This window comes from Tympanuchus pallidicinctus, unplaced genomic scaffold (assembly GCF_026119805.1).
Source record: "Tympanuchus pallidicinctus isolate F22 unplaced genomic scaffold, pur_lepc_1.0 scaffold1, whole genome shotgun sequence".
Classification (NCBI taxonomy): domain Eukaryota; kingdom Metazoa; phylum Chordata; class Aves; order Galliformes; family Phasianidae; genus Tympanuchus; species Tympanuchus pallidicinctus.
The window spans coordinates 63,289,684-63,313,273 of record NW_026294618.1 but is presented as its reverse complement, the minus strand read 5'-3'; the positions used below and the strand labels follow the sequence as shown (position 1 = coordinate 63,313,273).

Here is a 23,590-nt window from a genome sequence, read left to right as displayed (position 1 = left end):
AAATATAAATAAATAAAATGACCCAAAGCTTTGAGGAACTGTTAAAAGGAAATGGCTAAGGGAAGATTTGCATTGCATCCAATATAAAAATAAACGTGAAATGTAGGAGACCTGAATTCTTCAATGTCATTCAAAAAGTTAATGACCTAGTTCGAGTGACTTCAATTAATCCAGTACTCACATAGCTTACAGTTTTTCTTTTCTTAATGAAAACTAAGGTCTCCACCAAAAATTAAACAAAAAAAAAAAAAAAAAAAAGGAAAGATAATAAAGCACTTTTCTGTTTTAAATGTTAATTTACCCTAGTGTTCAGAGTACTTTTGTAGATCAATGAACTTTTTTTCTTTCTTTCTTTCTTTCTTTCTTTTTTTTTTTTTTTCCAGAGGGTGAGAGGAGAAAGAAAAGTACAAATTTCTCAGTCCAGAGTTCTATTTTTCTCTGTTACTTTTCAAAGACCTTTTAAGGAAAATTAAGGCTTTACAAAGAAGCCCTGCACCAAACAAAATATAGTTCTTGCATTTATTAAGCAGCTTTTCTATGAAAACCAAATTGAACATTGATTGCCTGTGTTTTTTCTTTGGCTTAACATAATTACATTATCTCCCTTGTTTAAAAAGATCTGTTCGGTCTGATTCTCATAAGTGAATTTTTACAAGCTCAAATACATTTGTATATCAATAACTTGTGATGGTGAAAATGAAATAAATTTGATTTTGACAGCTGGAAGCTAAGTTTAGGTAAAGCATGACTTCTCATGGAAAATTTACTGTAAAATCTCTTATTTGCACATAGGGAAGTTTATATTACTGATATGTGGACAACTCATTACCAGATTAGGCTTTGCATGTTACTTTTCACTTGAGTACAACTATTTCTGTAAGTGCAGAAAAGCAGTCATCTCTGCAGTGGGACGCTGTGTTTCAAGCCTCAAAGCAAACAAGATGCTCACATCTAATTGTTCAAAAGCAAATCCTCCCACCATCAAATGTTTATTCTCTTTGGAGGTATGCATATTATATTGAAATATGAGAAACCAAATCTATACTTTGCTGTGTTAACATATACTTGAAGAAAATAGTCTCATTTCAAAACATTGGCAAGTTCTGCTACATTTAGGTTACTACTTCTGGCAGCCACCTGAACATTTGTCTCAGGAAAAGTATATGGATACTGTCATTATCTCCTGCAGATGTCACTGATGTGTATGTTTCTATACATTTTAAAAATAATTGAGAAATTAGGGAGGCAACTAAAATAAACTCTTGGGTAAAAAATAGTTGAGTGCCATGACCTATCAGTCGGCGCTTCAGCTATTTGCTACTGACAGGCTTCATGACAAAGAGAACTGCAATGCTGAGCTCAGGATCTTTCCACATCTCTGTCCTATCAGGATGGAGACCATATTCATTCTCTGTCTATAGGAAGGCAGGAGTGGTAAATTCACAGTGTTCTACGGGACTAATCTGCAGATGAAAGCAAAGAAGCTGAGAAGTCCTTCCACATCAGTTTTTTCCCAAGGATGAATGTAAGGAGTGTCTTCCTTATCTAGCTTGAAAGACATACAATATCTTCATTAGGAGAAGAAGCTGTTTTTTTTAACTTAAAAGTTTCTGTGAACTTGTAGATTTTCCTCATTTCTTTGTATTAGAATGACAGCTACCTTCTCCAACCTAGGTTTGAGAAGTGTCAGTTAACACCTTGTCTCTCACACATCCTACTTCCCTAGCGCAGACAAGGTGTTACTGTGTCTAAGTATCAGAGGCTGGATTGCAAATGCCTGTTAACACCAATGTGGGAGGCCCACAGATAGCAGCATTTTGCAACTTGGAGCATATTGAGAGAGAATGACTCAGGGGAAGGGAAACAAAACAGAGAGATTTCTTGTTCCCCCAGCCCTCAGGACCCGTGTGGTTCAGGCTTCTGTGACTCAGGGTTAGCACTGGCAGCATCCAGCAGCTTGTGACAGGAAATAGGGACAGCCTTACCCCCACGGGTTCTGGCTTGAGACGCAGCCGCAAATGGCACCCTCTGGCAGGGCCCGAGCGTCAGCAGATCAGAACTAAAACCTCCTCAAGAGGAAAGCCTTCACTGCCACATTGTTTCTGTTCAGTGGACGGAGACTCGTATGTCTGCTCACGCAAGATCTTCTAAGCTGCAGTTACATAAAATGCCTTTTAATGTTACAAACTTCCTTAGACTTTCTGTAGCAAACACCAATTGGCTTCTCTACTACTTTCTCTTTACTTTAGCTAACATAAATAACGTGAGAAGTGGTGCTGGTTTACATTGTTTGCTTATTTCCACTGGAAGGACATTGCTACACTGGTCCTTAAAAACTAAGAGATTAAAAAAATAAATAAATCTTCAAGTGTGACGAAAAATCAAACTTTTAAGCAAGTTGCATCCTTCTTATGCTGAGCTTTTTAACCCTTTTTAGCATAAGTAACATTGTAGAATGAAAAATGATAATTATTAAAAAAAAGCAAATTAAGGCTGACAATTTCATTAAGCTGTGGTTTTCTCTAAAGCCATTTCATTTCACTTTCAATGATTTAAAGATTTCTGGCAAATACGTATATGTAAATTTAACCCCCTTCTTACATTTTGTTTATACTTCTAAAGTTTTTAAGAAAAGCCTTTTAATCTCTTACCACTTTTTCATATTTTCACATTTTTTTCATGTTTATAATAATATTTTAATTTTTCCTGTTTTAGGTAATGAAAGCCTAGAGGAAAACTATGTTCAGGACAGTAAAATGGGATTCGTCATCAATGCTATATATGCTATGGCTCATGGACTCCAAAACATGCATCATTCCCTTTGCCCAGGACATGTTGGGCTGTGTGATGCTATGAAGCCAATTGATGGCAGCAAACTCTTGGAGTTTCTCCTCAAGTCCACATTCATTGGTGTTTCTGGAGAAGAAGTTTGGTTTGATGAAAAGGGAGATGCCCCAGGAAGGTAAAGTTTCATGTCGACATATTATACCAGATACTGGGATGTGGGTGTTGTTACTGGTTTGATTTTCTTTGGCTGCTTTGCTAAAGCATGCAGCAAATACACTCTGAAACAGAAACAGAGTTATCTGGGTGAGTCTTACTAGTAGAAAGGAATAACAATGATAACACAAGATAAATTGATAATTACAGCTTCTGTTGGGATAAGAGTTACTGTAAAGCCTGTAACCATTCTAGTGCTTTGGGGGAGGACAGACTGCATATCAGAGATTTTTGGTATCTGAGTTAGTAATAAGCTCAGCACTAGGACTTTTTTATGGGTAAGGCCTAATACAAGTGACTGGAGTTTAACAAAGAATTTGCTTGCTGAAATTTTAAAGTTAGGTCTATAGAGCATATCTTTTTCCAACCGGAACTCAGCTGGTCTGTGTGCCCCAGGACACAACAGTGCATCCATGCCAGAAAGTATTTAATTTTACTTGTTGAACTACTGTGTGCTCTCCTTAACTAGTTTTAAATAAATTCAGCTGTCCCAGAATTCACAGACAGGTCAGGCAGGATAATTAATGGTGTTTGCTAGAAGGTACTGTGTTCCTCTCATATGGGGTCCAGTAGATTCCTGTTATGGTAGTTGCTACTGTCCATGCCCCCTTCTCCCCCTCTCCCCCAGAAGACACAGTGTGCACCCAGCAATGAGAGAGACAGCAGTGGCATCACTTTGATTTCTCTCATGGAAGACAGCTGACAAATCTTTCCCTCTTCACTTAGGTTTATGGGCTCTTTCCAAATATTTTAAGTGACACATCTCCCAGATTAATGTATTTATTTATTTAAAATAAATATAATTCTGCTGCTGGTGCATATGATTCATTATTAACAGAATTCTGCTCAGAGGTTTCTTCATTTAAGTTAGTTTTCCTACTGAGTTATTAAAGTGTTATAAAAGACTCTCTCACTCCATCTTTGGGCTTATTGCATAAATGCATCTGAGTGCCAACACTGCACAAAAGCAGTGCTCTGGAATAAACAGTTTGCAGCCTTCAAGGAATATTTGCAAGACACAGTGGCCTTAAAGCAACCCTTGTATCTATTCCTACCTTTTGTTATCAGAACTTTTTTACTGTTCTTTCCATTGCTTTCTGCATTCACATAATACATGCATTTAAACTGCTTAATACATTTAGAATAAGAAAAAGCTGATCAATTTGGTCTTGTCTCATTGAATACTGCATACTGTAGATTTTTTCAGTTGAAGTGTAGATGAGCTAGGTCAGATTTTGAAATTAATGGGTAAGCAATTCCTTATATTATTACACATACTCATACATTCAATGCAAATGTATAAATCTTAGCACATATAGTTTAGATAGCATTGAAAAAGTACTGCTTAATATAACTCCAAATTTATTATGCACTATTTACATCCATAAAAGCATTTGCATACCTTGTTTTGTCTACTTTTTAGATATTTAGATTGATGTTAAATGCAATTTTCCAATTTTAGCTCAAATCTTGTTTAATATCTTGTCACCTGAGGGCATTTCCACAACTCTCATCAGTACAAATCCCAGAATCATAACAAATGGTTCTTGAATTCAAAATATAGAAGAGTTTGTAGTGGGGTATTTTTTTAGTAGGTCAGGATGATAGAATTTATTCCTTGATTTATGACATGGTTCTTTTTTTTTTTCTTTTTTTTTTCCCTCCCTTCCCTCACCTATTTAGAATGTGATTAGTTATTTTAGGTAATTTTTGCTCATCATTTATATTTTCACAGTTTGGTGAAGGAAGCTCAATCAATCTTCTTGTTGTTCATCCTGTAATTCTTCTATCATTCTGTGGTATTTATGACATGGGTGATATAATGTTAATGAATAATAATGTATATATGCAATGTGATCTGAAAAACAGGTTGGATCTTTGTTCTCCAGCAGTAGTTTATGCCTATATGTATGTAACTCAAGATTCATATTTGTGTTGCCACAGCCCTACGAAGAAAAGGTCTTTCTAGATAAGTGAATGTGCCATACATTTTGAATGTAACCAAAGATCATTTTATACCTCAGCAAAACATAAAGCCACACATTGCATACAGCATCTAAATAAGTCAGAGATTGACCAAACTGAAATTGCCTGGTTTGTCAGCTTTTCTATGCCAGTGCAAGAAGGTATCATAAATATGCAAAAAGTTTTTTGAGGTTATGTTACTGTATCATATAAACAAATCAACTCCACAAGATGTAAAAAGGCAATGTTCCCTCATAGAAGCCAGCAATTGTTAGCAAGATCTGTGAGTTTCTTTGAGCAACAGTCTCTCATAATCCCCCTGGTTACACTGATCACAGTTAGAAAAGGTAGAGATGCCCACAGTTATGTTTTCCTGGCATTCATACAGTTCTCTGTTTTGAATTCCTTATAGCTCTGGCAAAGCTTAACCATTTGTTTAGATAAAACTCTTTTTTTTTTTTCTATCTCAGGCTCAATTTATACTTTCAAGCTTTTATCAAAATGAGATTTGAAATCATGAGGCGATTTTGAAAGGTTTATTTCTTTGTGTGGAATCTTTTCTTTGGAGAACATTTATGCAGAACTGTGAAGCAGAGCTATATCAGAGGGGTACAAATGCACTCACTTAACTGATTTTACTGCCTTTAGGAAAAATGACCTGAATATAGCTCTGGAAAATAGACAACAGTACGTGCTCCCTCTACTGCTATTAAGAATACGCTTATAAAATTGCTGAACTTTTGACATTCACTGAGTATTCCCATTTACTTTCTCAAAACTAATCATGTCACCCAAATTCTCAGAATGGCAGCAGAAGGAAAGAGGGATGCAGGAATCCATGCCACATCTGTTTTTAGAACTTTGCAAGGGACAGAGGACAGATCCATGCATCTCATTGCAGAACATATTTGAGGTCTTGTCTGTTCCAGTATGTCTACTAGACATAGCAACCTTATGACTACTAGCTCCGAAGTTTTGAGTAAATTATCAGTGCATAATATAAGCATTTAAAATATATGCAGTATATAAAGGAACGTGGGGCACATAACTTTTTTTTTTTTTTTTTTTTTTTTTTTTTTTTTTTTTTTTTTTTTTGCACATACTTTGGCTCCATGGGTGGCTGTTTAGGCCAGTTACATCGTAGCATTGTTCAGCTTTGCTGTTTGCCATTCCTCCCTCAAGGATACCAAACTTACTGTCAATGCAGGTGTTATGACTGTTGAGCAAGTAACTTCAGCTATTTCAGGCTAACCAGAGATTTTTCAGAGTATGAATGCGCCCGTGACCAGCTCACAGTCTTGTTCACCTCAAAAATAACTTGTTTGCATGATTCCAAGTCATTGGTCATGGCATTTCCCAATGGATGTGAGAGGTTGCTCTTACATTTAAAAAAATCGTTCATTTTCTTATGTGTAGAAAGCTTTTATACCTTCTGTAAATACTGCCATACATGTATGACATCCAGCTGCCTCCATGATCCTCACTTTCTTAGAGCTTCACAACTCTTGTCAAACTCAGTTATTTCAAGATAATCATTTTTAGCTTGGACATAGGTCAAAACTCTTGAAGTTGTGTATGTCTACAAGGAAGATGGTGATAGAAGGAGGTATTGAAACACTGAATTTGTCCTTACTCAAAGCAGGATTTTTTCATTAAAGGAAAGAAAGAAAGGGTAAAGAACTTATGCATGTCTCCAAAGCAAATGTATTTGTTAAATCACATTCTTCCACTTAAAATTCAAGGTACGTATCAAAGCTTCAAGCACTGTATTACAACTTGTTAAATGCAAGACTGCTAAGATCTTGTAGTCTTCATACGTTATTCTTTAGCACATAACTGATAGAAAAGAGAGTAATGTTACCAGAAAATATAAGAGATATAGGCTTTCAACCTAAAATAAAATCATATCCTTGAATTTTCCAGCTCTTGACTGATATTACTGTAATGCTACTCTGTGCCTCATAGTATATTTTGGTAGAAAAGAAAACAATCTATGTAGGCTTGAAAATTCCATTAAGGGAATGTGAAGTTTTAGTAATCTTTTATTTTCCTTCCTGTGTTCGTTTTCCAACGCATAGTAAGTTGTTTTGTATTGATCTAATTCAAGGTCACACTAGAAACCAAGTAGGTTGTGCTTGCTAGAAAGAGGCATGTACATTCCTGCTCAATTATTCCTGTTTACTGAATCTACATTATAAAGCACCATGCTGTTACTGCTTCTTGCTATGCTGAAAAAAGCACACCTTTTTATGTTATTCCTTTGTAAGAGATGGGAAATAAGAATTGTTCTCTAGCGACTTTGAAATTTACTCCTCTTCTTAGCAACTCCTCAGTTAAGAGCCAGTTGGCAATCACACAGCTGCAGAGCTGGGTTTTGCACCTGTTTGGAGCTCTATTGAGATCAGTGGTGAGAGTTCCTTTTCCAGCGCGCCCAGTGAATCTGTGCAGTGGTACCAATGTTGTCTAAGCATGCACATTTGCAAGACTGAGATCTAAATACAGTTTTAAGTAGACGTTTTTAAAAACTATCTCTCTCTAGAGAGATCTCATAGATTCAGTTAACAAAACTGGGCATCCAGAGAGTAATTCTAGCACCTTTCCTCTGAGAACTACTGAGTTGTAATTTTTGCATATTTGAACCTCAACAGGGAAAAGAGAAATCATTGGATATTTCTCCCTGTTTGCCCTGAACCAAACATTCCAGTTTTATTTATAGCTCATACTTTGTTTACCTTTTATTCTTAATGTGAATACAGATAGGCAACACTCACTATAAACTAAAGCATCTTCTGTCCTGAGACAATCCAGTAAGGAAAAACAAGGCAGATCTGTAAAACAGAAAATGCTTTGTGATTTTCAGCTCTAGAGCTGAATTCTGGTTTGCAGTCCTCTTTTACCTCCCCTGTTCATACTTCCCATATAACTCTCCTCTTAAGAGGCCAGATGATTTGTTCATCCTCTTTTGTGGTTCTTCATCCCTGTGCTCTCTTCACTACTCATTCTCACGTTCTTGCTTATTTCCTACTATGAAATTACCACAAATAATCACTGCTTTGCACAAACCACATTCTGTTAGTAAAAGAAGGGACTGAACACTTGACAGTAAAGGGTGTGCATACACATTAGGCCTTACAAATGGAGGGCAATGATGGAGGTAGGGAAGCAGAATGCTTTCTATAGCAGTGTTTTACTGCTATATGTTAATGATTCTGAAAAGTGGCTGAATAATGCACCATCCAAACATTGCTTACATGTGAATTTTTAGCAGAGTTTGCTGTCTTTGTTGTACAGTTCTTCCTGGATACGCAGTTTTTTTTACCCACAGTTTTCTGTAAACAGGACAGGAACTCAATAATAATTTAGCAATAAGAGATGCTATTTATTGTGATTCTATTGCAAATCCTGAAGTGTTTGCTGTTTCTGAAAAATTCTAGTCCACAGTAAAATTTTATCTTTTGTATTGCAGGACAGTGACTCTCTTTGTATTTCTTCCTTTGAAGGTATGATATTATGAACCTGCAGTACATAGAGCCCAATCGCTATGACTATGTCCTCATTGGAACTTGGCATGAGGGTGTCCTCAACATTGATGACTACAGGATTCAGATGAACAAGAGTGGAATGGTCCGATCAGTGTGCAGCGAGCCTTGCTTGAAGGGGCAGATAAAGGTGTGCATTAGACACTTTCTGCCATAAAAATATGAATTACCTAGCAATGCTCTTTCACTAAACTTAAGCAATCATCTTTCAAGACAAAGGACGTGTTACTTAGAACTTTCTTTTCTATAAGAAAGCCAAAAGGACAGAGGAACTCTTAGATAAACATTTTGTTCTAGTGTCCCATACAAAGGTCCATGCTTTCTAAAACTGCCTTTTGTAATGACTGTATGGGAACTGCTGAATCATGGCCTGAACCTCTGTTTGATCACCTGAGGCGAGCACTGAGTCAGCCACAGGAGCACAGGTGAAGGCAATTCACCTGTGCTGCCAGAAGGGATGGAGCCTGGCTCCACCTCTCCTAGACCCATTTAAGAGCTGACCACCAGGGGGAAAGGGTCTTTTCTGGAGATCCCTCCTCTGGAGTTTTGCAGTGAGCCCAGAACACAGGTAAGGATTCTATCTATTCTCTTTTTGTTATTATAATTGGATTTGCCAAACTCTCTTGTTTATTTTGTAATTGTAACATCTTTATGTTCAGTGGCTATACAAATGATGCAGACTCTTCCAGGAATACAAGACTGAATTCAATTTTACCTTATATGAGAGAGAATGAAATCTTCATTTAGTCGTTGTCTACAATGGTCAGTGTCTAGGATTCACTTGGGGACAAATCCTTAAAATAGCGTAACCCATGAGAATCCACTATTTTGTTTCAACAATAACATCTACAAGAAAAAGGAGAAAACAGAACCCTGTTTATATCTCATGTTCACAACAGAAGGTATGGAAACAAAAATGAAATCACAAACAGTAGCATTTGAATCATACTGCAAATATTTTGCCACCTGCCATGTGTGGATGACATAAAGACATGTTCTACCACTATCAAAATATTATGGATGTTGTAAGCTTAAAACAGCAAGAAGCCTGTTAAGGAATGTCACCTTAGAAATGCCTTTTTCTTTTTAATTTCGTACAATAGGAACACTTGCAGCTTTTAAATTGTGTATTGTTGCTATTAGCAATTGATGATTAATTATTTAGCAAAGGCTTAGTGAAATTCCCTATCAAACCTGGAGGGGAAGCAGTATTGTATTTACTGCCCTCCGAAACATCTTTTCTCTGTTTCTGAGATTGTGCAGTTTGTGTATGTGGATATATGTAAACAACATGTATACAAAATGCCATCTTCAGCTTCTGTTGAAATCTATTGGAAAGTTTCCATAGAATGCAGAACACCCACAAAGCCATCATTTCATCATTTAATAAAACAAAATCTTTTATTTCACTTAACTCTGCATATCGATGAATACAAAGATCCTGGAGCAAAGGCTCAATTCCTCCTTTCTGACACAGGCAGAGTCTTTGGTACAGCTCAAGATATCCTTGACCTTTCTTGCATCCCCCATGTAGTGAACCTAGCAGCTGAGATGAGGAAGCAATTTTCAACATCGGATTACTGCACTTAGCAGCATTCACATGAGAGAAAGATACAGCTTTCAGGGACATTTGTCTCCAAAAGAGCTGTTCTGAACTGTGTTCTTGCTCACCACATACTGGTTTTATTTTCTACTAGAACAAAATACATCGTTTTTTAGTTTGATTTTTAATTTGCTTATATTTTAATTTCTATCTACACTGATGTGGTGAGCCCCAAAGAGATTTCATTGTAAATAAGAATTTGAATGCCCGTATTTCTATCTGTGCATACATATATATATAATGATAGTATATATAAATGCATGAATCACTTTGTTCTAATCTTTGACTTAGTTTACTGCTTTTTACTATGCAGAAGATATTAAGTGTTCACTGAATGACTTGTCCTGACCAGAACCATCTCCCAGATTAAACCTCCTCTCAAGTTTGATTGGGGATGTAACACTGTGCCACTGTAAAGTACAAAACCATTTTTTGTTTTGGTAACCTCAGGGAAGAAACAACACCACAATACCAAATACCAGCATAGAACAAAATGAAGTTATGTTTAGATATTATCCTTGATCACAATTTCTAGCACAGAGAGGCAGATACAGAATAAGGACAAATATTTTGTCATTGTTTACAGTGTCCCACACACAGAAATCCTATCATATTTTAAACAATGCAGGCAGTATGTATTTACTGTGGGAAGCTCTGTGCTGTCTTATACAGGATCGTTGCTGAGGGTATGTTTTGCATTTCAGGTGATCAGGAAAGGAGAAGTGAGCTGCTGCTGGATTTGCACTGCTTGCAAAGAGAATGAATTTGTTCAGGATGAATTCACTTGTAAAGCCTGTGAACTTGGCTGGTGGCCAAATGCTGAACTGACAGGTAGGGAGGTGTCCCTCAAAATGTTTCTTTTTGATAGGGTACAATAAGAATGGAGTGTGTTGAAGAATAAGGTGTTAATATGCAAAGATGTTAAAGGAAAAAACTTCCCAAGGCACATCAAGTTGAACTGTGCTGTATCTTTTGGCTCAATTCAACAGCAGTGATAATAAAGATGAAATTTGTACCAAGATAAAATGACGTACTGTGTCTGTTCCTCCCTTTCAGTTAACGTAAGTATTAATAAAGCTGCTAAAAATACTAATGAACGTAGCAGAATTTGCTGCAATTTTAGCAGTGATAATCACAAGGGCTCAGAGCATCATTGTCAGATTGACTTGATACGCTTTCTGCTCATTCTGTCATGCAAATAGTAATACTTCATTTGGAATTTCTGAGCTTTCAAAAACTATCAGAATTTCCTTTGGTATGAGCATCATTCTCTCTGAACCCACCACCACAGGGAAAATCAACATAATCCTAAGAAAGACAGATGAAAGAAAGGGAAGACAAGTTCTTGCTCCTCCTTTCCAAATTTTCCCTGTGTATATGCTTTAAATGAGTCGTATGCTATGGCATCTTTCTCTTATTTTGTACCCACTTGGGGGAGCTGCCCATACCTGCTCTGAGCTTTGCACTAGCCATTACCTCAAGGAAACAGATGTAATGCACTGAGAAGTACCACCTTGATCTGGGAAGCTGCTTTGTAAAGACCTTATCCCATGTTAAATCTGCAGATTTTCACTGCCAGAGCATCATAGTCAAAGAAACTATCTGACTGTGTAGCTGAAGAGCAGCTGTGCAACTTACTTATTGTCCTTTAATATAACTGGGTGGCAACTAAATGTTGCTTCAGCACTACGGATAAGTGATATTAAGCAAATTCACTGAAACCAAATGAACTTTCAGGAGATTTCCTCTGGAAGGGGAAACTGACCATTTCTCCAGCTAAAAATGTATTATAAATCGCAAAATAAACAAAAAACTGGAAAAATTGAGATGTTCCCTATTGCATTAGTTTTCCTTTTTGTTTTCTTTTGTTTGTGTGTTTGTTGGTTTGGGTATTGGTTTGTTTAAATGGAAAATAAGCTATGGTTGTGTACCGTGTGTGTGTCTATATCGTGTAACTCTGACTCAAATAGTCCCTTTCCCTCTCTTACTCTGATGTGCAATTGAACCTCTTTCAGCAAGTCTTGTCAGGATACAGAGATCTCAGTGATCATTCTGTTCTTTCAGGTTTCATGTAAATGGGCAGTAGAAAGAGGAGTCTTTAAAAAATACCTTCTGTAAGGGTCACAGTTGTGGATAAAAATATTATTTTTCTAAACCCTAGAAAATCTAGAGCACATAGAGTTATATATCTTCAATGCTGTAGAAGATAAAATTCAATGCTACTATCTATGATGCCCATGTCTGCTAGTGTTAAATCAGAGCCATGCTCTTTTAGTTTTGGAGGTTTGCAGAATTGTTTGTATCTACTATTCAGGGAAGAAAACTAGAGCTTCTTTTAAATCAATAAGGCAGAACAAGAACATGGTGGGAGATCAATGTGTACTTGAATGAATATGGTTGCCCAAAATAGCTCAAATAGGGGCATGTCAAAATGACAGGCACTGCTGAAAGGAGTTGAAGAAAACATGAGTACTGGAAAAAATCTCAGGGGCATGTTGCAATCTATTAACTTTTAATGAAATCAGTAAGTGACCTGCTGATTTGTGTTTCTTCTCAGCAAAGAGACTGGGCGGCTGCTGTCCTAAAGTTGCAGTAGCATCAGTCAAGTAATGGCACAGCCATCAACTGATTTCCTAGAGAACCTCAAAATGGCAGCATTGGCAGATGTACAGTTTCTGCACAGCTGCTTCACTCTGGGGAAAGATTTTTAACCCCTTTGTATCTACTTGAATTGCAGTAGGAATTACAAAGTTACAAAGAGAAACTACTGGTATCCTGCCCTTTAGCAAAGGGAAAATCAACTAAACAAACTCTGGCTTTTGGGCTTTGCTGGCATCTCCACTGGAACCTTTTAATTTGAAATTCCTCTTTCTTTCTAGCATTTTTTTTTCCCCCATCAAATATGGTTTTTTTTTTTAAAAAAAAATTTTTTTGTTGTATTCACACCCTTCCATTCTAGACACAGACATTAACATCTTGCATTCCAGATAGTACTTCCCTTTGCCTTAAATCATAAATGCTAAACATGTATGCAGTTTTATTCACAATTTTCCATTACAGATAGACTTTGAAATTATTAGACCTTGTAGGAAACGCGAATTGCATACTAACCTGTTTCCCAAGATGTGCTTTTCAAGGTTCTCATTTTTTCCATTTGAAACCAAACTATGCAGACCAGCGTTCCTTTCCTGATATTAAATTTTATTTTTAAATATAAAATGTTTTGCTTACTTCCCCTAAAAAAGTGGTCATTGGAGTTAGCAGACATAAAGAACTTCTCACCATAAATAACAAATGTATATTTAACCTAACCTGACAAATGGTCAGTAACAATAGTACCTAAAGGTCTTGTGCCAAGAATGCCATCCTTTACAGATCATAAGCTGTATAAAAACAGTGAATATCAAGCTAGTATACCCAGTTTTCTTCACTTTAAACAAGCAAGGAGAGGAAGTTTTATAGAACTATCATAAAATGGATTACCTGGGATGCTTTAATGACCTCAGAAAATATATTGGAGAGTTGTATTGGTTTTGCAGTATGAATATAATTTTAAAAAGTTTAAAAAAAAGTGAAAATCGATAAGCTTTCTACTCAGGGAGATGATTCATGGTTAAACTGTAGGGGACAATAATAGATGAAAACTACCAAACAGCTTTTTACTAGAAACTTTTAACAGTGAAGTTTTTGCTACTGATTATCTACTTCTTAAAATTTTCATTTTTTTAACGCATATAATTTGTAAGCATACTGTTTCCTGAGTATGTTCCCCCTATCTCAACACACTTCCTGAGTCCACTGTCTCCCAGATGGCAAATGATCCACCTTCACAGATGCTGACAACCAACAACTGTTTGCTGATATAAGCAGTGAAGGCACTTTTTTTTTTTTTTTTTTTTTTTTTTTTTTTTTTTTCAATGTTTGTAGCATATGTGGCTCTTGGGGCTTGCTGGTGCACAGGAATTGCACTGATGCAACAAAGCAGGTTTCTAAAACCTTGCAGTGGATAAGTTTAAAGCGATCGATATACTTACCCACATGCTGAATCAGGGCTATGGCTCTGAACACGTTGTTTAAGACTGAATGAGTATGGCTTACATTGCTAAGCACACACTGAAATGTAAGCCTTCCAGCAACCACATACTTCTTGTTAAAGGAAAGAGCTTTGCATGTGTTAATCAAAGAACAATTAGTTCACTTTTATATCAAACTAAGAGCCAATTCCCACTCTGGGCTGCTGCAGCCAGTGGCCAGAGCTCCTAATTCTAGTAAAAATTTTTGTGATTACATTTTGCCACAAAAATACTGGTTGGAAGAACAGTTTCTCTCCACCTGCCTGAATCCTGAGCAAAATTCCTTTTCCTTATAAAATACATCTTCCAGACGCATGCACCACCATTCTTACTGTTCTTGATGTTACAGGTGATGCATAACATTACCTGTATTTACGTCAGACCAGTACTTTTAGATACAAAGAGTTCAGAATGGTAAGGCATTCTTTCCTTTCAAATGACATTGGAAGACATTAAAAGCCTGTGCAGAAATTTTCCATGTCAGGACTTTGCCTCAGGCTGACTCTTATACTTTTTTTTTTTTTTTTTAAATCTTTTTTAAAATTTCAACTAAACCCTTTTCTTTCTGACAGTGATATCACAACAAAATTTTGCTCTCTCAGCCCTGATCTATACCTCAACTTGCTTATTCTGCATTTAAAAGGGACAACTTTACATTTTCTTGTATTATTGATAATGTTTTTCTTTGTCATCATGTGGAAGATGTACCTAGATCGAGAAGAATTCTGGGTGTCAGAAACTTTCATACAGGAAGACTTCTGCAGATATGCACCATACTGAGGAGGGAAGGGCTGAGTGTGGCTTTTCTCTTAACAAAATCAAGACCTTATTAAGATTCAGCAATGAGACAGAGTTTAAAAAAAAAAAAAAAAAAAAAAAACTTTTTTTTTTTTTTTTTACTAAAATCACCTTCAGTAAAATGTACTGTGTCTTTATTCTTATTTTGATAAAGATTAAATTAACCTGGGGAGGTTAAATGCTGCCATTCTGATTTGCAATAATCCTGTCCCTGCTGTAATAAAGTTTTGGTGCTCTTTGTCTGTGATCTGTTCCCAGCCCTGCCTTTGGTATGCTGGACTTGTCAGCATGTCTTCCAATGAATAGTAGAAGAAATATTTCTCCTTGTAGCATCATAAGCCAATGTTTGACTCACTCAGAACTAATGGTATTTTTTGAAAATATTTTGTCTAATCTTTCTTATGTTGTGGTTCACTCATTTGTAAAGTGGTCTTAATAGTCCATGATATATAGGCAAAAGCCAATGTTTGGATTATAGTAGAAGCCGGAAATAAAAGTTCTCTCTTCAAGCAGGTAACTTTCTAACACTCTGTTTCTTTTCTGTACACTGCAGGCTGTGAACCCATTCCTGTAAAATACCTTCAGTGGAGCAATATAGAATCTATTGTGGCTGTGGTCTTTTCCTGCCTGGGGATCCTGGTCACCATGTTTGTCACCCTTATCTTTGTGCTCTACAGGGACACGCCTGTTGTCAAATCCTCCAGCCGGGAGCTCTGCTACATAATCCTTGCTGGCATCTTTCTGGGTTATGTCTGCCCTTTCACCCTTATTGCAAAACCCACCACAATATCCTGCTACCTCCAGCGCCTTCTGGTGGGTCTCTCTTCTGCCATGTGCTATTCTGCCCTTGTGACCAAAACCAACCGCATTGCACGCATTCTGGCAGGTAGCAAAAAGAAGATTTGTACCCGCAAGCCACGCTTCATGAGTGCGTGGGCCCAAGTGGTCATTGCCTCCATTTTGATCAGTGTGCAGTTGACACTGGTGGTCACGCTGATCATCCTGGAGCCCCCGATGCCCATCCTCTCCTATCCCAGCATTAAGGAAGTTTACCTTATCTGCAACACCAGCAATTTGGGTGTCGTGGCTCCTGTGGGCTACAATGGACTCCTCATCATGAGCTGTACTTACTATGCCTTTAAGACTCGCAATGTGCCTGCCAATTTCAACGAGGCCAAGTACATTGCATTCACCATGTATACCACTTGTATCATCTGGCTGGCCTTTGTACCTATCTATTTTGGGAGCAACTACAAGATCATCACCACTTGCTTTGCAGTGAGCCTGAGTGTGACAGTGGCCCTGGGGTGCATGTTCACTCCTAAGATGTACATCATCATAGCCAAGCCCGAGAGGAACGTCCGCAGTGCCTTCACCACCTCAGATGTGGTGCGTATGCATGTCGGGGATGGCAAGGCACCTTGCAAGTCCAACACTTTCCTCAACATATTCCGGAGAAAGAAACCAGGGGCTGGAAATCCGAAGTAAGTGCTTGACTGAAGATACACGTATCTCTGTATTATACGTCCCTCTCTTTGCCATCCTATCTTGGTTGACCATATTTTTCTGAGTAGTAAGGTATGTAATATTTCTTCATCTCACATGTAGCAGAAAAGGTAGAAATTATCCTTTATATCTAAATTTTGGGTGGATGTTGATATGTTGCTTCTTATTTTCTTCACTGTTCTAAAGGCAGCCCTGTATACAACTCCCTCTACCTCTAGGACAGGGCAGGCAGTGGAAAAGTAATTAATTTCCAAATTCATCTCCTTCTATCTCTCCCTATATGTAAGGGGGACTCAAACCGCTACAGTTGCTCTGCACTGTTCTCCAAACCAAGGTGCAAGTGCTGCCTTTTAGGAAAGGAAACCAGAAATCTGTGTCTGAGTGGCTGTAAATCATGTGCAGTTGTCTGAGACCACTAAGGTTTGTGTGTGAAAGCTGAAGTTTGAACATTGGTTTGTAAGGTAGTGTTTTGTTATAGTCCACTTGATTGTCATCCAAAAGCACCCTTCATAATATTCCTGTGCTTTATTTAATACTCAGAATTATGAGCAAGTCTCTTAATCATCAGCAGTGTAAACTTGTCCATGTTCCCAAACCCAGTGTTTGTGTGAAAAGTTGCACTAATGGTGAATATGGGTTCGCATTCACATCTGTTAAGCTTGTTATTCCTCTTGCTAAAAATTGAAAACAGCCAAACTGCAGCAGAGGGAAAGAGACAACTGTCACTTCCAGCATCTTCCTGTGAGCAGCAGTCTCAATGTTTATGCTTTTTATGATCTTACCCCACTTTCATCTTTAAAGAAGCACAACAGGGCTAAACATGAACTTAGGTTTTTTCCCCTCATAATTTAAAATAAATATCAAAATAATAAAGAACCAGTGAAGTCCACATAAATTCAGTTAATTTCCATCTCTTTGGGATTTGTAGGTTTCTCTGAGTGGCATGCACTGGTTTTGATTTTGTTTGCATAAGAATGATTTTTGCATGTTTGTATGGGAACTGCTGAATTATGGCCTGAACCTCTGATTGACCACTGGAGGCAAGCAATGAGTCAGCCCTGGGAGCACAGGTGAAGACAATTCTCCTGCGCTAGCGGAAGGGGTGGAGCCTGCCTCTACCTCTCCTAGACCCCATTTAAGAGCTGACTACCAGTGGGGAAGGATCTCTTCTGGAGATTGCTTCTCTTACAGACTTCTCAGTGAGCTCAGTATAAGGGTAAGCTTTCCATCCATTCTTCTTTAGTGTGATAACTTGTTTAGCCTAACTTTCCTGTATATATCTTTATTATAACATCTGTGTATTCATTGATTACATGCATGTTCTGGAGATGGAAGGGCAAGGCTGAAGGCAATACCATACAAAACAGACAAGATAATGGCAAAGAAACTAATGAGTACATATGTAACCCAAATACACAACTCACTGTTCCATGGAATTGAGGAATTGAGTTGTGAGGGATCCCCTTGCAAGTAAACAGACTCCCTTTTATGGTAGACTGCCAAAAACCTCTAGTTCATTAGCTTGATTTCCTTGCTCAGATGAAGCTTCATCTACTTTCCTCTCATTCTGTGAACACTGGATTGGGTCTTAACACGTCTGTAAGAAACTAGGGTGGTGTGTCTGCAGTGTAGTCTCTGGCTGCTGCTATCTTTAAAGCATGTCTGACAAAAAAATCTATTGAGTATTTTACATTATGATTGTCTTAGTAACTAATTCTTCATTATTCTTTATTGTGCTCACTGTTCTTCTACCTTCCTGTAAGAAAACTATGCTTTAAAAAATACAGAGATACTGTACTTTAGAATCCAGTTTGCAACACGAGAAAACATTTCTCCCTCTTTAAAAAAAACCAGCTTCCATTCATCATTGTCACTTTTATAAAACAACAGAGCTTACCTGAGCTTTTAGGAAAAATATTTGTTGCATAATTTTAGCAAGCATTTCTTGACCTCTGTTGAGCCTGTGTGAATGATATATAGCCAGGAAGCCCACAGATTTTTAAAGACTAAAAACCCAACAATTATTTACTTTGAGTTTTATTTTTGTCTGATGTCTAGGGTCCAGCTCCTGTGCCAAGCAAAAAAATACTGAGAAAACCAACTTGCTAGAAGTTTGTAAGCATCTAGCCAACTCAAATATATGTTTGCATCCTTCCTGAAATTGGACTTGAAACAATTGAAAATACCAACAGGAGCAGTCTTCAGGAAAATTTTTCGTGTCTTTCATTATCTGACAAAACTTGAGATTAATTTTCCAGTTTTCTCTCAATAATTTAAATTAATTGTTTGTTGTTAGGCTTCTTTATTTTGTAATTGGCCTTCCCTATGGCCATATGTCCCTCTCTGTAAGTGGCAGGCAGTGTTTCACTCAGATCATCTGTTTTCCAGCTGTTTTCTTTTCTGTTTTCTTGTCATCTGTTCTTTTGCATACCAGCTAGTTTTTCTACTTTTTAATTTTCATCCCTCTTTTCCTGTTTGGACTGATCTTGTCTGCTTATCCAGTGAATTCCAATTCCTCCCTCTGAATAGAAAAGCACATTCATTTACGTTAAAATAGTGTGCAGGTATGGATTTAAATTGAGTTAACTTTAAAATTGGAAACCAGTTTCAGTTTGCAGGGGCAAGTCAAACTGATATAAACCTTGTACTTGCCTGCAACGTTGTGCAATTAGCTTAGCTAGTGTAACTTTGGATGCGCAGGAAACCAACCAGCTTTTCCTTTTTCCTTCCTGAAATATAACAGAAGAATTTAACCAAGTCTATTAGCATGGGATCTATTAATCAATAGAAAACTCCCCACTGCACCTAATGCTGATACAGAGGTCAGAATATCCTTCTGAAAATTGGCTATCTCAGCTGAACTACAAATGCAGTTCCAATGAAGATGTTCAGTAACATTGATCTTCAACTTAAATAAGAAAGTACTTTGCTTTTCCTTATTTGAGGCACTCTAAAATGCTGTCTGCAGTCATGAAGGTATGAACTCTCTTGTTTGGTTGAGTTGAATTGTGAGCAGTTACAGACAGCACTGTTTTAAACAGAGGTGGCTAGGAAGTTTCCATGGGGTACGTTTTCCATCAGAAAATTCTGGCCCCTTAAAGCATTTCAGAGAATTGGATTTTGACAGGAAGGATGTTCTTCATGCCAGAAATATTTTTTTTTTTTTTTTTTTTTCTTCCCTAAATGAGGATGAAGAAATTAGAAACTGTGAGGGAATTGTACCACAACAGTCACTAAGACTGTTAAGGTACTCAGTTAAATTAAGAGCACCTCCTTCAGAACTCAAGTGAATGTCCTACAGCTGCACCATTCACTGTTCCAGGGCAAATCTCCCCCTTTCTCTCTTTTCTTGACCATCAGTTGTCCTGGAGAACAGAAAAAAGTCCTGATGCAAACCCTAGAGATATGCTCTGTATTATTCTGTGAGACAGTTTGAATCTGGGTCTGAGAGATCCCTAGTGAATGTTTTTAGTACTAAGACACTGTCAGTCTCTTCCACTTGTCAAATAAATATTTAAATATTTATTAAAAATGGAACAGCTCCATCAGAAGAGATAGAGTGATCTCTGCAGCTTTTATTGGAGCTGTGTGGGGGCATTTATTGCTGGTGTGTGCTGCTTGGTGACATTACAACATCTACTGTCTGTTATAGAATGATGACATAGCATTTCTTTAGGAGAGTCTTTTTCATCTCCTTTCCAGCTGTGAGACTGTAACTTTCTGACGTAGATCTTGCTGTGATCATTGATCACTGACTATGAATACTACTTTGGTCTGTGAAGGTCAATCATGCTGAAGAGCAGCACTCCTATGAAGTGCCTGTAAGAAACAAGGGCAGATATGTAGGAGGGAGGACTAAGGAGGGATGCAGCTCCACCTATCTAGCGCAGCTCAGTTGGAAGTGTATTCCCTACATCTTCACCATAATTGCCTGCAGCACTCTTCTACAACATAAATCAACAAGAAAGTGGTGCTTTTTTCTGGTCTACATGTGGAAAAAAATAACCAGTGATACTGAAGATGATAATCTTCAGAATTCTCCACTCTTCTCTAGCTATTGCTTCAAGTGGACCCTGTTTGGCACGCTTGAGGCTGGAGGATGTCTTGCATTGCTTTTCTATACTCCACACATGCACTTCAGATAGAGCTTGAAATGCGCAGCAAGACTCACCTCTTTCCCATACTTCCTGCTAAGGGGGAATTGGAATAAGTTCTCTGTGGGTAATTAGCTAGAAGTTTGGTGGTAATGCAAAGCAATTGCTTTGGTTTTTGTGTATAAGTTGTTTAAAATTTTTTTATTAAGAGTCTAGGTCTGGACAGAATTTTAGTGCACTCTGAGTCAACAGAAGTAAGGACTTGGCAAAATTTGAGTTGAAGGGAAAGCCAAGTAGCAAAGACTCACTGTGTGGTCAGGACTTTGCATTAATGTTTGAGTCATCTCTATACCCCTTCTACCTTTAATACATCTGCATTCAATTATTTTTCCTCCAACTGCCTGCATTGAAAAATGAATGATTGTTTTTAAATACTTCTAAGCACATATTTTTAATTTATTTTTTGGACATTTTGTCTGTCCATGCCTCTAGGTTGCTCTCTAAGCAGTATTCGGAAAGTGACTTGAGCCAAAGGTCTCTCAAAAGGACTGTATTTTTCTCCAACAAAAGGGTCAGGCAACCCAACATCTCCAACTATGTTGTCCCTGACTTTCTGTTTCTGATCTTCATCCGTTCTCTATGTGGACTGTGAAATTTAGCTGGGATTCAAGTTTCTCAGCTGTCACTAGTAATACATATGCTCCCTTAACAGGGCTTAGGGAGCCATCTGCTTTTTTCTCCTGCTAGTTATAAAATTGTCTCCAGGTGTTCATAAATTACTCTCTCTCTTTAAAATGACTCGCTTAGTTGCTATTTCATCTTGAGCAAGCTATGATGGTATGCTATGTTTTTCTGGGACTCGCTTCGCTTGGCAACACAGGGTCCAGAAAAGCTTTTGGACTTCACCTCCTTCTATTTCAAAGCCACCCACAGACAAACAGCAAGGGGAATCTTAGCATAACTACAGTCAGAAGGTAGGACACTTTGTTTCACTGTTTATGGTGGTAGGAGGAAGCAAATGTACTGTGCAGCATGACAGGAGTTGAAGCTTCTGGAAACAAAGAGTAAATGTTCAACATGTTCAGTTACAGTCAAACCAGTGCGGATTTTTTACATCCTCTCTGTTCCGAATCAAGTGTCTCATCATAGGAGGAGATGGCTGGGAGTATTCTTTTTTCTCATTCTCAAGTTACTACTCCAGGCAGTCAATAAGGTATCTTAAGTAAGGGGTTATGGAGGCAAGAGGATAAGGGAGAGAAGTAGGAACAGAAAATGAAAAAAAAACTTTAATGCAGGGAAGGTGATGTGTTTTGTCCTGACCTCTGTGAAATCAAACAAAAACAATCTCAATTTGGCACAGCTGTGCAGAGAATATTTCACTCTGGTTAAAATGCATCAAAAGATCTGTAAAAAAAATGGCTTATTGGAAAGTGCAAGGAGAATTGATAATAGCCATTGTATCTTCTCATTTGAAATAGAATATATTTCTAAACTCCAGGACATAAGCCCAATCTGAGAAGTCTGCAATATGGTTTATTTTTTTCAGTCCTAAACTGCAATACATAGTATGCACCATGTAAGAGTTATCTTTAAATATTTGTTGTATAGGTTGGTTTCTCTGGTGTAGTTTTATCTTCCTATGGCACATCCAGATAAGTATAGAGACAATCACTGAATCTAATAGAAAACTGACTAGCTTGTTAACAGTTTAGAATATTAAACTGATGCAGTGAGCAAATTTCACAAGTACTGTGATATCCACAATAATGACATGCCATTTATTTTAACCATAACATACTCTGGAACACACTAAATTTAAGGCGCTTTCAAGAACAGCTTTAAATTTGTGGTGTGCACAGCTGTTCTGTTAAGGCTTTATGAGACACTTTTGAAGCAGCAGAGAGGTTGTGATCTCCTGCTAGATGCAAATAGAGCAAAGACTAAATGGGGGGGGGGGGGGGGGAAGAGGGGGAGATAGTGGGGGAAAAAATAATACAAAATAGGTTGGGTTGCCTATTTAAATTATTCATTTGTCATTGTATGCTTGATCTCCTCAATAACCCAGCAATAAAAGTCTAGGCCTCACTTTTGGTGAAAGGTGCAGGGTATGGTGCTGGTCCACAGCCATGCATGCATGGCTGTGTGTTCCCTAGCCCCATGTCAGGGCATCATGACCACAGTGCTCTTGATCTGTCCCTGTGTCCCTGCCCAGAGTAGGCAAATGCTCCTGTTGCTGGGCAGATGCAGAAGTGGCAGCTTTGATTTGGTTCCCTGCTGCCACGGATGTCATGAGGAAGGGCTGTCCAGCTCACCCTCCATCTCTGCTTGCTGAAGCCCTTCCCAGTGGTTGTCTAGATTCTGTGTGCAGTTGACTCCTTTGTCCTTTTCTGATGTTTTTTTTTTTTGTTTTTGTTTTTTTTTTTTTTTTGAGGAAAGCATCTTGTATGCTCACAGGGATGACTGAAGGTTTTAATGCAAGCATCTCTCAGCAGTTGGCAAGTTTGCTGGGCTATTTACCAGGTTTAAAACATTAATGATTTTGTGGACACAGCACTGTGACAGACAGCAGCTCTTACTCTGTTCTCTCATAGATGTGATGTGAATTTCAAATAAGCAAATTTAACAAACTCAGTCAAGCTGTTCAGTCCTTGTCAGCGTATTGATTTAAGTGAATATTTAAAGCTCCCAGAAGACAACTACATATTTCCAAAGGGGTTCTTACAATTGATGTGGAAGAATTGGAAAGAAATGCCAAGTAAGGGAGTTTGCAACTTAAGAATCTAACAGCTGTATCTTCTAGCTTCACTGCAGCATTGTCCATTAAGTTTGAGATATCCAATTATAGCTAATAGTGTGACACTACTTAAATTTATATTTGCTGTGATATAAATGATGTAACTCAGTCATAAGAATCTGAAAAAGCATAAAATAGGTGATAAATAAGTCTGAGTCACTTCCACACTTTTTATTTCTAGTGATTTAATAAATACTAAAAATCATATTCATTTAAAA

At 37.7% G+C, this 23,590-nt stretch overlaps 1 protein-coding gene across 5 annotated transcripts in view; it reads left to right on the top strand.

The window, feature by feature from the left end:
* GRM1 (glutamate metabotropic receptor 1) overlaps nucleotides 1-23,590 on the top strand; it is a 182,722-nt gene that overhangs the window by 137,662 nt on the left and 21,470 nt on the right. For all 5 annotated transcript variants that reach the window (XM_052670886.1, XM_052670902.1, XM_052670919.1 and 2 more), the window contains exons 5-8: nucleotides 2,716-2,962; nucleotides 8,466-8,634; nucleotides 10,812-10,938; nucleotides 15,532-16,462. In XM_052670886.1, coding sequence (XP_052526846.1) covers nucleotides 2,716-2,962; nucleotides 8,466-8,634; nucleotides 10,812-10,938; nucleotides 15,532-16,462 — 1,474 coding nt within the window. The remainder of the gene's footprint in view (nucleotides 1-2,715; nucleotides 2,963-8,465; nucleotides 8,635-10,811; nucleotides 10,939-15,531; nucleotides 16,463-23,590) is intronic.